This window comes from Panthera onca, chromosome D2, assembly GCF_046562875.1.
Source record: "Panthera onca isolate mPanOnc1 chromosome D2, mPanOnc1 haplotype 2, whole genome shotgun sequence".
Taxonomy (NCBI): Eukaryota; Metazoa; Chordata; class Mammalia; order Carnivora; family Felidae; genus Panthera; species Panthera onca.
This window is the reverse complement of record NC_138349.1, coordinates 5,460,849-5,476,999: the sequence shown is the minus strand read 5'-3', so window position 1 is coordinate 5,476,999 and position 16,151 is coordinate 5,460,849. Positions and strand designations below refer to the sequence as shown.

Sequence of the window (16,151 nt, the reverse complement as noted above, 5' to 3'; positions counted from 1 at the left end):
TGACCCCAAATCGTAATTGCATTGCTGAAGCCAGGGTGTGTGGACATGTAGCCACGTGGAGGGACCTTGGGCAGTGGTGATGATGTTTGCGTTAGAATGACAGGACTGAAGGCGATTTTTTCTTACGAAATTTCTCCACAGCCTGCCTGGAGTCCTAGCTTCTCTTCATGGCTTTGGAAAACCCATTGTTGATCTCCCCACTAGTTTCTAGGTTATCCCCTTGGCCTTTGGGATAGGATGCCCGGGTCCACACTTTTCTGTGATGGTCCCAGTAGCGATGAGCCTCGTCTCCCTTCTCTCCATCCCTGTACCCTGATTATTTGCATGTGGGCGCCGGCTTCTAGAGAATTATGCTCTGTGCTCCTTCATGTCTGGTCTGGATGCTGACTAAATGTCAGTAGATTTCACTAAAGGCTCCGTGGTGATGATAATACATGAGCTCATAACATTGTATATCCAGTGGAGCCGTAAACCATTTACAAACATGAAATCCTATTGATTTAGAGAGGCATTAATCCTAGCCAAATTTTGACATTTTGGAAAGACAAAACAGCAAAGCTGTATTATCTGGAGTTTTAAAAACAAGTTCAAGACCCATCTAATGGACCATTTTATGTTTTAAATCCACTGCTCCATTTTTCTTAGCATCAAAGACTATACTAGTACTACTGGAAAAATTAAAAATATTGTCAGAGAAGTTTATGGCTAGTTAATAACCCCTGCGCCCAACGCAAGAGTTCTTCGCCCCCCTCATTTCAAAGGGCCTTTTTGAGTTATGGTGCTGTTTATGGGAAGGAGGAGGGAAGCTCGTGAACTCGTGCCTTGCTAATCTAGAACATGGGATAATGGAGGCACAGTCCCTCTTAAGGGCAGTTGTGGGAAGTGCAAATCTGCAGTTATGTGGCATGGTGGGAAGAACAGGCCCAGCATCCTGCCTTTTCCTCTTGTTGCTGCGGGGGCTGTGCTGGCTTCGACAGGTGCCTGCTTCTCTATCTCCAGGTTCAGTGTCCTTTCCTTCAAGGAGTACAATAATTACTGCCCTGACAATTTCACTGCCTTCTGAGAAGGATTTCCCCCCGCGCCCCCCAAAGAAAAGTCAGTGAAAAAGTTTCCTAAACTCTAAGATGCAATTCAGATATTAGTTAATCCTTATTCTCTGTTGATCACTAATTTCATAATGGGAACAGGAGCGAGCAGTGATAAAGATAGATATTAAAGAATTCTTTGGCTTGGACCTTTAACAAGGAAAACAAGGACCTTGTAATTGAGTTTGTGAGATGCTGTGGTATCCAGCGTGGTGTGTTAGGTACAAAAGGGTAATTTTATCAGGCGCTTGGTTCGTATTGAAAGCATGCCTTCCAGATCATAACCACTTCAACAGTCCCAGATAGGTTTTGAGTTATTAGATGGTCAGGCGGGTGCCAGCATTTCCTAGGCCGACAGTACAGTTCTGGGTACCTCTAATTATTGAATTCCCATTAAGCAGCTACATTGGGAATCCTGTTATTAACCAATTTATCACACCGCGGAACCATGTAATCACAGAGTAATCTAATCTGAGTTCTTGTTAACAAAATGACTCGACTCTATCTGTCGAGTTGATTCCTGTTTGCCCTCCCCCATTACTGAGAAGCTGCCCTCAGGAGCAGGAGCTAGAGCCGGCTTCTTTATGGAGGGAGGGTGTATGGCCACGCATGCCCCCTGGGAAAGCCTGCCGTGAGACCGGCAGTGACCTTGAGCCGTCACTCACACATGGCAGTGCGTCTGCCTGTGGAACGGTGTGTCCTGGCTATCAGACACATGATGTGTAGTACCGTGTGCCCTGTTGTCCCCTGGGGGCCTTTTGTCATTGTGGAAGGAACACACCAAGTCACCGGGTTGATCTGAGGCAGACAACTGACTGGAGAGGGCAGTGTCTGAAGGTTAGTAGTCTGGCCAACTGTGGCTGACATACAGCAGAGGTCCCTTCAGTCTTAGCCAAACGGCCAGAGGGAAGCAGCACCTGCTGTCCTGTCTGGAGCAGAGGACTTGGACAGAAGCCACCAGTGGACATCGGGCCCTCGGACTCTGCGCACAGACCCCAACCCTGCGAGTTATTCAGTTGTCCTGTGCCTGCAGGAGAGGCAGTGCCCTGAGTGACACTGGATGTGGGGATGGGGCCCTGTGGCTGCCTGGCAGACCCCGTGATGCGGGTGTGGTCACCACTGCTGAAGACATTGCTATTGTCTTCATGGCTCTTACTTTCTCCCCGCCTGGCCCTGGCATAGCTGGCCACTCCTCGTCCCCCTTCTCTAGCCGCCTCCGACAGGTCCCTCCCACCACTCCTTTCTTTTCTCCTTCTCTGCCCTCACCACGAATACTTACTTATTTGTTTCCTGATTATTTTGCCTTTGTCCCCCAAATACAGGTGCAGGGACTGGGGGAATGTTGTCCCATCCCCTGTTCCCAGCACCCACAGTAGAGCCTGGATCATGGCAGTTGACTACATAATACTTACTGAATTGACAAGTGAACGCAGAGCCTTAAAAGACAAAGTCACCTCCTCTTTAGTCCTAGCTGCCCTGGGCTCTTCTGGTTGAGTCACATGGCCCATGCCCCCTGCCCCCCCTCTCCTCCCACCCTGAGCCCACTCCTTGCCACAGACCAACAGGGCTTCTCCTGGGGGTCCCGCCGTGGAGCCCACTCCAAGTGGAATCTGCCTGTCTCCATTCTGTCAGAACATAATCAAAGAAGATAAGGAAACATCTTCTGCAACACACACAAGGATCCTTTTGGAGCTGGGCCCCACACTTTCAGACCCTACTTCTCTTTTTTTGGAAGAGTCTGTCTGAAGATCTTGGAAAGGATGGACGGGGTCCCTAGGCGCTCGTGAGTGGTCAGCTGTTCCCGTGCTCTGCTCAGGGGAGCTCAGGAGTAGTGTTTCATTCTTCCTGTGGGCTGGAGGAAGGCCTGGGCCATAGGTGGAGGTCTGGGTGGTGTTTTCCACCTTGTTGAGGGTGACCGGCCTGCACTGTCCAGTTTAGTCCTGCTTCCCTGGAGTGGTTCCAGCCGGAGACATAACCCTGGTGGAACGAGTAGATGGAGACGTTTGTATTCCAAGTTTGGGCTGTAGACCTCGTAGTCCAGGTCCGTGGACTCTACTGGGGGTTTCCACCGCTCTCTGCACCCGCCGGGGTCTGTGTGCCCGTCAGCACACATGAAGCAGGAGGCTGCTGGAACTGCCACCCATCTCCTGCAGGCAGGATCTGGTGTTCGTGATGCACTGTCATGGGGAGATGTAGGTCATGCGGAATCCTGTCTGTCAGGAGGATGAGCAGTCTGGAAAAAGTCCTGATTCTTGAGCTCCAAAGCATGAATGTGAAGGGGCTGTGGCCAGGCCAGCCGTACCTGTGCTAGGTGTTCTTGCCTTTCATGCTGCAGATTGTGCTGGGTGAGGCAGAGTGCCCCGAAGTCCTGGGGCTGTGTCCAAGACATGAGTCCCCAGGAGCTGCTGTTATTTACCTTGACACTTCTCCATTCCCTGCCTGCTTCCCCTTCTCCTGCCAGACAACTGAACCATTTCACCAAAGGCTTTGTGTTGAGAACTCCATGTGAACAGAATCATGCAATAGCACAGGCCTTCGTGAAGCCACGTGCCCTACTCCACGTGACCCACTGTGATAAGTGATTAAAGCAACGGGCTGTCGAGTCAACTTCTTTGGTTAATCTTTTAAAAGTGCAAGTTTTGGGGGCACCTGGGTGGCTCAGTCAGGTTAAGCATCTGACGTCGGCTCAGGTCACGATCTCATGGTTTGTGAGTTCGAGCCCCGTGTCAGGCTCTGTGATGACACGTGTCAGGCTCTCCAGCTCAGAGCCTGGAGCCTACTTCAGATTCTGTGTCTCCCTTTCTCTCTGCCCTCCCCTGGTCATGCTCTGTCTCTTGCTCTCTCTCTCAAAATAAATAAACATTAAAAATTTTTTTTTAAAAATGAAAAATTTAACTATAGGGGCTTTTCTTAAAAATTATTATTCTGTACATTTCCAAAGAAACAAAAGTGTATCCTAAATCTTAGGCTGCTCCGTCAGCTGGCACCCAAGCTTTGTTTTCTTCCTGGAGACTCTGTTAAGCTTTGTAGTAACACCTCTCCCCCCACTCCCTGTGCAGAGGAGTGTGGTTGTAGCTTCTCCAGTCGGTGCTCTGCTTGTCTGATGCTCCTATAAATACTTGGACCTCGCCATGGTTTCTTTAGCACGCTGTCGCCAACTCCTCAAGTTAATTTAAGGGGAACGTAGTTAAAACATCCCTTTCTTCAGTTCTCTGTGTGGAGCAGTTAGGAGTTGAAAGCAAGTGAGTTTGGCTCCCAAGCATTTGTGTTTTCTGGAGTGGAGGAAAACCTGAAATCCAGGATTTCTCCAGCCTCAGCAATGTCGGCAGGCTCCATAGACTGCAGAGAAGAAGCGTCTGTTTTTAATTCTCCCTGAATGAGATCGCAGAGTCCCCTTCGCTATCTGTGGCTCTGACTGACTTGCGCTCCGCCACTGTGGGTAAATCATCTCCCCTTGGGGGACCTGAGCTTGCTGGGCTGTGAAAATGGTGGTGGACATGCGCTCTTCCACCACGTGGACATTCCATGGCACAACCTCGAGTGCAGAGAAACACAGTCATCAGGGTATGTGTTGGCTCTTGCTGTGTAGATCTGGATGGGACAGATCACGTTCCCCAAAGTGCAATGCTTTATGTATATAGCTAGAATCTGTAAGCTCCCTATCAGCACCATGGACAACGCCGGTGTTGTTCAGAGGGAGCCCAAGGTTAGGCTCTGAGTTTTTAGACTGGCTGTGTCCCTTGCCAGCTGGGAGAATTTAGGAAATCTCTTCCTCCTGGGCCTTGGTTTCCATACACGACCCTGGCCACACCTCCAGGTAGTTGAAGAACCCGGACCCAAAATAGCCATCATACTCTCCCAAGTGCATTGCCACTTGAATATCTGGGGGCATCATACATCCAGCATGTCCACAATCAAATCTTTCCTCCAGCCTATTGTCTTATCCTTTCAAACACAGCCTACAGCCAGCATTCATCCAGGTGGCCAAAGCCACACACCTTGCCATCAAGCTTCACTAGTCCTTTCTGCTTGATCCCACCAGCTGGGTCAATGGATTTGCCCTCAGCATCCTTCCTCTTGGGCCAACATCCACTACCCTTGTTGAGACCTTGAGAAGTTTTTCCTCTGACCATTGAAACTGCCAAGCAGTGGGCTTTCTTTCTCTTCTCTGCCTCCCTGTCTCCCTTCTATCTCAACTTCCTTCTCTTCTCTCTTCCTCTTCTCCCCTCCCTCTGTTTCTTCTCCCTCTTTCTCCCTCTCTCTCCCTCCCCCTTCTCTCCCACCTCCCTCTCCCCTCCCTCTGTTTCCTACTCCTCTACACCCCTCTCTTCTCTCCCTAACCACTTCTCAGTAACCTTCCATAGTCACCTTCAGAAATCCCGAAACTCCTTGGCAAAGTCCTGCTCATCCTTCAGCCTAGCTACATGCCACTTCTTCTTTCTGTGGGATTTCCAGAATAACCACATCTGCCCACCCTCCTTCCTGTCCAAACTCATGTGGAACAAGCTGCCCCTCAGGCATCGTTGTCTCTGCATTTTTACTAGAGCATGTCCATTTCACATTGGATTGTAGCTGTTTTTCTCTCATGACTTTGAACTCATTGAGGGACAGACCCTATTTAATTCCTCTTAAGTCTGAGGTGTATTTAATACAGTGTCAGGCTCAGAACATGCTTTGCTTCTGAATTGAAATAAACTGATGAATTCAATCCAGATCCCCTCACTTCTGACCTCTACAGAATGCTACTGTTGTGTTTTTTATTTTACATTTATAATCTGTCATCTAAATGAATATATACAAAATATGTTTATGTGTTAATATACCTATATTATATATTATGTCAGTCCCATGCCAATAGGTTCAAATATTAATAATTTATATTGCCAGCTTTTTAACCCTTTGAACATAGAAATGATTCATCATAACTTTGGATCCTTCCCTCACCATTATTTCACATAGTAGGTGTATAAGCCAAGTTTATAGAATCACTATAAGATGTAAAATACCAGAAGTAGAGGAGTATTCAATAATATCAATCCCTAAACTATAAGATCTCCCCCCCTCCTTTCCTGGTACACTATGGCAAGGAAATTATTACAGTTGTAAAAACTAAAAACACTAGTCTGTTATCCTGCTATAATTATACGATGATCGCCAAAGTTATTGTTAGACAATGACTTTTCTGAGTGGTTCTTTACCTTGACTATACTGGAGAACAGCCCTCTTCCTTGGTGCTGGGCGGAGTTCTGTCCTTGATCTCCATCTTAGCTATGACTTCCTTTGGAGTACAAATACTGGTCTTGCACCCAGGTCTTATCAAAGTGCCCGAATTTATGGGCTGGCCAGATGCACCAGGATCAAGGAACCATGTTTTAGCCTCTCACAAATTGTACCCCAGAGAGGTCAAAGTGTAAAGACTCAGCCCTATTTATAACCTCTACCCATAATAATTTCTCCAGTCAGAAAGGGACCACATCACTAACGAGACTTTGGATGTGTATTAAGCATATCTTACACCACATGCCCAGCAACCCGCAGAGATCATACATTGTAATTATAAGGGAACAGTAATGATGAAATGTAACCTGCCAACATGCTGCCATCCCTGGCTTCAATGAGGAGCATGAGTGTTTTGTCTTTGGGCAGGAAGTGTATTGTAACTATAGTTAAGATGAGAAGACATGGGACTCCCCAGAATTGGTTATAGTAAGTCTGGCAGGTGCTGGGGGCTGGGGACGGGGAACATTAGGCGACCAGAGTGAGGTTGGCCATTATCTTGGCCATCACCTCATCTGCTCTTATCATTTTAAAGATGGGCACCTGTCTGCCCGGAGAGACAAATGACTTCCTGGGGTCACGGTGCTGGAGGTAGTGTGCAAATGAACCTGACCCCCCTCCCCCCCCGAGCCACCAACCCAGGACTCGAATTCTAGATGGTCCATGGAGCTCTCTCTTTTCAGATCTGAGCTAAGGAATGCTATCTGCACTGATAGGAATTAATGATAGTCTCATAGCACAGGCCAGAAAACCATTATCTCTTTGTACGTGTCCTCTGGTGTCACCAGTGGCCATGTAAACCCCAGGCTCCCCGGTGTATCTCCAGGGATGCTATGTGTAAGCAAGTAGCTCTTTCAGGATGACTGATGGGAGAGCTGAGTGAGCTGTATGGCCCTAGCAACCACTGTCTTTTCTAGTCACTGTGTTCCCCATGGGATTTCAAAGGATCTAACTCAGGGCATTGTGGTAGGGACCCAGTCCTACATTGAACCCCTAGAAAAATCTCCATATTCATATAAAAATGAGTTACATCTATTTTCTCATGATTTTGACAGTGCAACCTTCCCCCCCCCCCCCCCCCCCCCCCCGCCAGCAGTTTTGGACATCAGTGAATGCCTCCTTAACTATTCCCTTTGGGCATAACCAAAGGTGAGAGTTTTAAGGGAAGGGTTATCAATATAATCAGCCTTTCTCTGCTGAGTAGATTTTAACTGATTGCTTTACAAATAGTACTTTGAGATCAGTAATCAGTTTTCGGTTTTCCAGCATCTACTCTGTATCAGAGTTGCATTTTAGAATTAAGGTATTACTAACTATTACAAAAACCCAAATCCATATATGTTGGGAGGAGGTGGGAGAAATCATATACTTTTAAAATTCTGATAGAATAGAAAAGACTTGCATTATTGGCTTTGGGAATTTCCAGGGAGAATTCTGAGGTCTGTTAAATCTTTTTTTTGACTTTTAATTTACTGTATCAAAAAAATACTAACTCATGCCAGACTCTCACTGCGCAAGGTATTATCCAGGGACTCCTTTCTGTCATCTTCCTCCTAGCCCATCATTCACCGTAAATACTAAGAACAGAGCGCTAAATATTAGACAAAAGGCTAATTTCCTCCACATCAGTTCATGTTGTTAAAGAACTGAATCTACACCAAGTGGCGGTAATTAGAGCCGGACTGGACAGAGCACTTCCACTAAGAGATAATCACCAAATGACAAAGGCTGTAGAGATTCCACTCCAAGTGGGCTCTGGACAGGCTAGATTTGGCACCATTTATGCATACAAATGCAATTACCTCTCTTCACAATAAGACTTCATTAGTTATGAAGCTTACTGTGCTGGTGGCTGTCCTGATCGTGCGTCACCCTCACCAGCTCTTTGCACTTTGTGCACTACACCAGAATCAGTAAAATCTCCGTGCACGATCTCATCTGCAAACTCTGCATCCCCATATGTGGCGCCCTTATTGGCGATGCTATGAATTACCAAGGATGATTTGAGAGAATGCCACCCATTAATTCTGTGAGTTCCTCCTCCGGTCTCATGGAAGGCTAAACTTACTCCTCTTTCCTGAAATCCTCCGGTCGTTTTGGAAAAGAACGTGCAGAATTCGAGAACTGCCTACTTGATGAGCAGTCAGAGATTGCAAGGTACTAGAAAGTTCCCAGCTGCTGTAAAGACGAGTGTGCATGAGCAGCGAGGCATCTCCCTCCGTCTTTGGGGAAGCACTGGCTGTTTCTCTCCCTAGTTCCTGCTGGTCGTTCCCGACTCTGCAGTCAGAGGAGCCGGCTCTGGAGCACACATCTGAACCCTCCTCAACATGGTGTCCTTCCAAGATGATCCTGCCTCCTCTGAGTCGGCCCCCTCCCAGGTGGAACATCCCAGCTTCCTTCAGCTCCTTCTTAATCTTTCTTCCTTGTATCTGTGGCACAAGGAGGTTCCCCTTTGTCAGAGCTCTGTTGTTGCAAGTCTTACCCTAGGGGGTGTGCGTGGGTTTATCTTCAGCCAGGTTACAGACTCCTTTCCAGCTCCCAGTGACTGGGGTGGAGCCTGTCGTTTCCTAGGAGTCCCGTGGAAATGGTTGCTGCAGAAATGCGTATAAGCATCCAATGGAAAGGGCTTGGGTATCTTACCAAAATAGTGGTTTGAAATCCCGCCCATTGTTGACCATCAATGGATCATATCAAATGACAAAATTAGGACACAGACAACATGAAATTCTGCAAGATCCCTCCCTCATTGGTGTTGAAAACAAAGCAGACTTCGGGCATTCCTATCCATCCATATTCCTGCCTCCCGACGGCTCCCCCACGTAATTAGTGTCCCTGGAGGCCAACTGTGTGGTGGCCTTGATGTACAGAAATGGAGCAGGTGTGGGCAGTATCTTCCTAGAGGGTACAGTGGCCTCAGGTCTTGCAACTAATGGTGAGACTTCTAACACTTACAGGAAAAATTTAAATTCTGGTAGAGATGCTATTTAATGAATCTGGAATCAGCATCATTATTACCTTTTAAATCTTGCTTTCATTCCCAAAAGCCTCGGAATTGAGTTTGGCACATGCTATTTTCATAAAAATGTACAAATCTGAATTCAAGCCATTTTGTTGTGGTATTATTTTAGAAATTAACCACTTCAGTGAGGGAGGGAAATGGTGTATTTCATTGTCCCTTCCTGAAACACAATCGGAACAAAAGGTGAATCATCAGGAGGGTGACTCAGCAGATTTGTCTGACTAGAGAATTACCAAGATAGGCTGGGTACAAAGGATTTTGAACTGCTTTTGAGCAAAGATTATATTAGTAATTTATCTCTAAAACATTTTCAGAAATAATTACAGCGTATTGTGACAGGAAATACGGATGATTCGCCAGAAAAGTTTTGCTAAAGAAACCTGAAACTTGTATCTCTTTTAATCTTTGTTCATGCCGAGACGGTCTTTAATTAGAATTTCATAATTGGTCCAGATCACAATCCAGGGGATGTCATCTTAGGAAAAACGGTAATCATGTCAGCCACCTCCAAATCCCCAGTTATGGGAAATACTACTTCTGATGTTTGGGGTTTCAGTGGACTGGAGTGAGCAGGGCAGTCAATTCACTGCCTAAGAATGGTGGTTCGGCTGTGCATAAATCGATTTGCCGATGCAGGAACGGACATTCCTTGGGTGAGAAATGCCTTGTGACTGTCCACACTTTTCCTCCCATGGATACTTTCCGTGGAAGCTCAGACTCACTGCTGCTGTAAATCACTTGGAAATCCCTGACTCAAGGAGCTTTCAGAGCCAGAAGGGACCTACCTGATCCCTTCGTGCTGTCCCACGTGATGCAGAGATTTGTCGGACACCCCACCCAAGAGAGGGGGTCGGGGTTCAGCCCCGGCCTCTGGGGCGCCCCGGTGCCTAAGCAGCAGGCTCTGGCAGGCTGACGTTGCCAACCTTTGGCTTGTGGTACTGGCATCGTTTTTCCCTGAAATTGCTTCAGGACCTTTTGTCCTTTTGATGTTTCTTCCAAGTCCTGTATATTTCCACGACAGACTTATTTTTTACAGAGAAATATGTACCGCTGCTTGTGGCAAAGGGACACATTTATTACAGGACCGTGTTGATGAAACTGCAGGCAGCCAGGTCTTGAACACGGCACCCTCTGCAGCTCCCCGGGCCAACTGCTACTGGAAACACGGTGGATTCTTATGCTGCTCAGAGAGGGGAATTGGGTTTCAAGTGTAAATGCAAGACAGGCGGGGTCAAATTCATTGGCTTCCAGGGCTCTCTGCTTGCCAGGGAACAGGTATGACAAATTGCAACATGTGCATATGGCAGCTATGGTGGCCCCTTGTGTTCTGCCAGTTCCTGGGATAACCACAGACTTTTGGCATGTAAAAATTTCTTTAGTTTGAAACTCCCTTTAACGTGTTCAATCTCGAGGTGCTCTAGGCATCCTATGGGAAAAGGCCAAGAAGAGCGGCCAGGATGGTGGTATGGGGACTCCCAGGAATATTCCCGAAGTCTAGGATCTGCGAGCTTGGAACCACCTGCAAGAACAACGCTTGGAACCAACCGCAAGGGCCTTGACCTTGAGCTAACTTGACCCTTGGTGACAGGACCCTGTCTCTATAGAGCAGTGTGCAGGAATTGAAGGAGGACTTGTTTGCAGGTTTCCTCGGTGAGAAGAAATGGACTTAAATCCTAAAGCCTATGAAATCTGGGCACTCTCTCCGGCTCACTTTGGGCCTGTACTTCTGGGATGCTGTGGCTGTGTAATGCTGCGGGCTCCCCCAAACAGGTGCTTTCTCTTGCAAAAGGACTGACGAGTTCTGAATGCTGTTCCACCAAAGAAACCTCCATTCTTCATGAAGCATTTGACATTTGAGGATGAAGTCAGAGGCCTGACTGAAAACTGAGACATCACCCGGCGAATTTCCCCTTGCTCCCCTTTCTTTTTGACAAAAGGGAACCCTGTGATAGGGAAGTTACGAATCAAGGCGTATCAACAACTGTCAGCCATCAGGGCAGACGCAGAGAGATGTAAGTCTTCCAAGAACCAGACCAGGATCTCCTTCATCCTGTTACATTAGTCCTTGGTATTCAGACAGTATGATGGAAGCCACCTTCACGGCTGTCCTGGATTAACCACTGATGTGGTTCTGCCGTGACGTAACCACACGAGGCTGACACTCCTGGTGAACGGGCTTCTCTGTTCTCGCTCTGCAGCTGTGTGCTCCCCAAGAGGATGTTGTGTTTGGATCTGTGTATGCCGTTGGTGCCCATCACTGAAATGATGTGACTTACTTGAATGTTACAAAAACCAATGTAATAGAACTTAGTCAAAGAGAATTATTTCTGTGAGTTAGATGCTTTGGACAGAAGAAGGTGTTCCCAAATATCAAGTGTGAAAAAGGTAGGGGCAAATCACGATCTAGAAGCTTTCTGAAATCAGATTCCCTCACAAGATGGTTCATGGAAAATCACTTGGAACGCCAGTGGGGTGCCCGCATTCACAGGAAACACCTGGGCCGCCTCTCAAAAGACTGCCATAACTTTCCACCAAGTAAATATAAGAGCTCCGTTTATAGGATTCAGATTAAATTAACAGGTTAAGCGTATGATTTCCCTTTTGACTGGGTTTTCAATTAGTTGACCAGAAGTGAGCTTGCACTTTTACCATCTATGGAGCTCAGAACACTCTGGTTCAGTGTCAATAACCAGCATACAGAGCGTTTAAATTTTTTGTTGACATATAACCTTGTGCAAGTTAGTCACAGTTAAATTTTAATGACTTCTAACGTAAAGGGGCAGGAAAATTGGGAACAGAGCTTGATGGGCTGTGTGTGTTCAGCGTGTCAGTGATATCAAGGTCCTCGTCTGGATTAACAGCTGGAAGGCTGACTTTATGAGTCCAGCTGAAGCGTTGTTGTTAGGCCTTCTATGGTAGCTTCTGTGTGCGACACAAGCTTGGAGGTTGGGGAATTGTCACTCTGAAGGAGAGATTTTAAAATACTTTCCTGCACGCGAGATCTAAAATTCCCAATTTTCTGCTACCACCTCTCCAAGGATACTTGGCTCATTTAGAGAGAGGGCCGGTGGGGGGTTTGTGTGGCTCCTCCCATGCACCTGGGAGAGATGCACACCCCCAAGGGAAGGCCAGCCTTCCCTCGTGGTCCCATCTCTTGACGAGAAGATCTCTGTGAGTAAGCATGCATTTTCCCATTTTTGTAGGAGGTAAGCACAGTGATCACAATGGCCCCGGTCCCTCTAACTGGCCAGTGTTTGTTCAATTACTTGCAATTTCCTGTGGTTCCGAGACCCTCAGAGTTCTTTCAGAAAGTGGGCCAGTAGCTGGTGTCCTGGGGTTCCTGCAGAATGTTGGCTGAGCCAAGTCTAAATAGCAACCACTCAAAGCTAATTCCTGAAAAAAGACCAATTTCTGTCCTTCACAGGCTTGTTAAATCACTTTTAATATCACTTTTAATGTAAGTCACTTCTGGATTTAGAGCTAAATTTACTTAAATTACTTCAGTTACCCTGGAGAGTGTCCTAATAAATTCTTTTTTCAATCACCCACAAAATGTTAAATGGGTTTGTGCTCATGATGCTCACTCTGAACCTTCTCTGGAAATCTCTGCTCACTTCTGCTCTGTTGCGTTAAAAGACTGGGTGACCTGTAGCTCCCAGAGTAACGAAAGCCAAACGGAGAGGTTATATGCCAGGTGCTTTCGTTCCTCACTGCTTTTCCCAAGTTATTTTATGTCAGAGTTACATCCCTTCGCTGGTGACCCTAAATTCTCTTCCATGATATGAATGTAGAGAAACTTCCCACTGACCAGACTCCTCTGATATGTAGCGGTCCCCGAGGACGTAATTTGCGATTTGTGCGAGTTCTTGACAAACAGAACTTGCCTGGGTGCTTGCTTTTCACCTTCCTCTTTGTTAATAGCCGAGGACAATCAGGCGGGCTGGTAGGCTGGGTGGGGGCTGCCGCAGGGTTGCAGGGTCCTGTGCCTTTTATGGACCTTAACCTGGCGATGGTTCCAGTAGGGTAGGCTTTGTCAAGCCTCGGAGCAACCGACATTTTGGACCAGATAAATTTTTGTTGTGGGGCTGTCCTATGCTTTATCGGACGTTAGCAACATCCCTGGCCTCTACCTACTAGATGCCAGTGGCACCTCCCTAGTTATGACAGCTGAAAATGTCTCCCTCCAGACCTTGCCAGATGTCCCCTTGGAGGCAAAATTGCCTTTGTTGAGAACTTCTGCAGTAAGGAATGTGCTAGTGTGACATCGGTGCTCATGTCTGCCTTGGGTTTCTTCTGCCTGGTCCCACAGAAGGTCACCAGGTGACTCAGCTCTGCTGTTAAAGAGGCTGAGTCCTGTCTGGAATGTTCTGCCCCGACTGGAGATATGTGCTGGGCCCAAGGTTGTGTGGACTCCAGCTGTTTGCTACATTGAAGACATTTATACCCTCTCTCTGTCTCCACTTTTTTGAGGAAAGGATGGTAACTCTGAAGATCTTTCTGGAAGGTGTATTTGCTGGCGGGGGAGATGGGAGTTCTTTTACACATTTCTGGATATGTAACTATGCAGTTAGAATTGTTTTTGAGAAGTCAACTACAGTGGCCCTCCAAGCTTCATTTTATGCAATGAACTAAATCATAACATCTCTCACTCCTCTCTCACTTTGTGAAAATTACATTTCCGAGAAGAAAAAGACCGTAACCTCTCTGAAGGTTGTGACTTTGTCTGAAAATCCTAAATTATCACGAGGAGCCTAACATGGTTTTTCCCTGTTGAAAGTTTCTGCTGTATTCTTGTTGAGGTGAGTAATCTAAATAAAGTTTAAATTAAGAAACATGGTGAACAGCTGCCGGGGTTCTAGACAGGGGGTTAAGTCCCGAGAGTTGCAACTTCAACAGTCTCTGTGAGTTCCTAAGGAAACAAATTGCGCATTTGATGCAAGCGGCCTGGGTCCTTCTACGGTATTCCTAGCACATGCGGTGTGGTTTGCAGCCTTTGATCTATACCATCTGAAGGGCTTATATTTCAGAGCTTTGTGGAACACACTACAGTGCTCATGGCTATCGATTCCGAGGCAGCAGGCCATCAAACTTCTCTACCCGTTTTCAAAACCACTAAGATGCATTTGCAAGACCAACGAGTTCAAGCTCTCCCTCATCCTGGGATCATAGACCTGGGGCTGAGTATGAAAAAGTAGCTTAGAATTGTGGTCAGGTAAGGCCCTTTACTCGGTGTCTCATACGATCATCCCAGCACGGCCCCCAGTGATTCTTGCATTTGTGGGTAAACATCATTTGTCACTCGTAATAGAAAAGTGGGAGGAGGAGAACGTTAACATACCTATAGATAACACATGCACTGTTCCTGCATGTCTCACAATTAGCTGTGTCTTGCCCAGTCCGATATGAAAGCCTACAAGATAAGAACAGGAGAGCATTACAAGCGGTGGCTGGTGGTCGCTGGCTGTTAAAGAGCAGACACCTCACTCACACCAGATGCCTTCCCAATGCCGTCGCTCGTCATGGTAATGCAAACTGATTAATGTGTGTTTCCCATTTTGCTCCTGTCTGCATTTATCATACAAAACCAATGCGACGTCTACAGCGAAGATGATATGGAAAATAAATCCAGAATGTGAACATCAGCTACCGGGTGAAGGAGATAATCTGATTTTGTTAAAAGACAATCAGGGCACCTTTACGCTTATGGTGTTTTAAATGAACTTTGAGGGAAAACCGATGCCAGATACTCTGACTCCGTGGCTTAATTTTGCCCCGCGACCTCTCGGTCTGCTGGAGTACAGGTCTGCAAACTACAGTTGTCGGGTTGAATCCCATCCTTGGTCTGATTTTTGTCCAGCAAGCTAAGAATGGATTTTACGTTTTAAATGGTTGGTGGGGGGGGAGAGGGGGAAGGAAGAAGAAGAATATTTGGAAACTGTGTAAATTAATGAAATTTAAATTACAGTGTCCATAAAGATTTTGACAGTAAAAACTAGTGGAAGTTTTTACATAATTATCTACAGAATATCTTCTGTTTTACTTGTTGATCTCCAGATTCCAGAATATTTATTCTCTGGCTCTGTAGAGAAAACAGTTTGCTCGGCCTTGTGGTCAAGTATGCTATGCTGCTGCCGTGCCTTCCCACTGACCTTCTCTGGCTGTGAGGTCTATAAGTCCTGTGAGGCAGCACTCGTTTGGTGGGGTTTTTTGTGTTTTGTTTTGGGTGGGGGGGTAGAGGATGGGGCATTTGCTAACTCTTTTCCTCCTTAAAAAAACAAAAACAAAAACCAAAAAAACAAGAACCTGAGAGTATTTTTTGGAGCATACTGTGGAAGGTTGAATAAACCACAAGGTTTGATAAGCAGGATTTTCTTGACCAGGCCTTCACTATTTCTTGGCTCAGTCACCCCAAGAAACTAGCATAGGGGGTGCTTTGATGCTGCTTCCTCTAACAACTTCAGTTGACCTTTCTTCACTGATATTTTTAACAGCCAGGTATAGTTTTTCCAAATATTACTTTGTACCCAGGGGCAAATGCGATAACCACAGTCTGTTAAATTTGTGGCAGAAGAAGAGCTTCCACCTGAATTGGCTTGTGTGCACTTAGGGGGTAAATTTACATTTAGAGAATCACTCAACATAGTAACAGTGTGCACAGGAGGTTTGCTGTCAACATCAGCAGTCAGTATTTTTATCACCTTCCCTATGTAAACTTCTCTTGTATGCATCATGGATTTTGAATCGAAAATAACTTTTGTTTTCCTCATTAT

At 46.4% G+C, this 16,151-nt stretch overlaps 2 protein-coding genes across 6 annotated transcripts in view; one reads left to right on the top strand and one right to left on the bottom strand.

Annotated features, from left to right (window-relative positions):
• DOCK1 (dedicator of cytokinesis 1) overlaps positions 1 to 16,151 on the top strand; it is a 525,518-nt gene that overhangs the window by 220,515 nt on the left and 288,852 nt on the right. The gene's annotated exons all lie outside the window — the stretch shown is intronic.
• INSYN2A (inhibitory synaptic factor 2A) overlaps positions 1 to 16,151 on the bottom strand; it is a 56,852-nt gene that overhangs the window by 1,279 nt on the left and 39,422 nt on the right. For 2 of the 3 annotated variants that reach the window (XM_060641208.3, XM_060641209.3), the window contains exon 3: positions 14,720 to 14,791. The exons of the other annotated variant lie outside the window; for it this stretch is intronic. In XM_060641208.3, the coding sequence (XP_060497191.3) occupies positions 14,720 to 14,791 (72 nt within the window). The remainder of the gene's footprint in view (positions 1 to 14,719; positions 14,792 to 16,151) is intronic. 3 annotated transcript variants of the gene reach the window in all.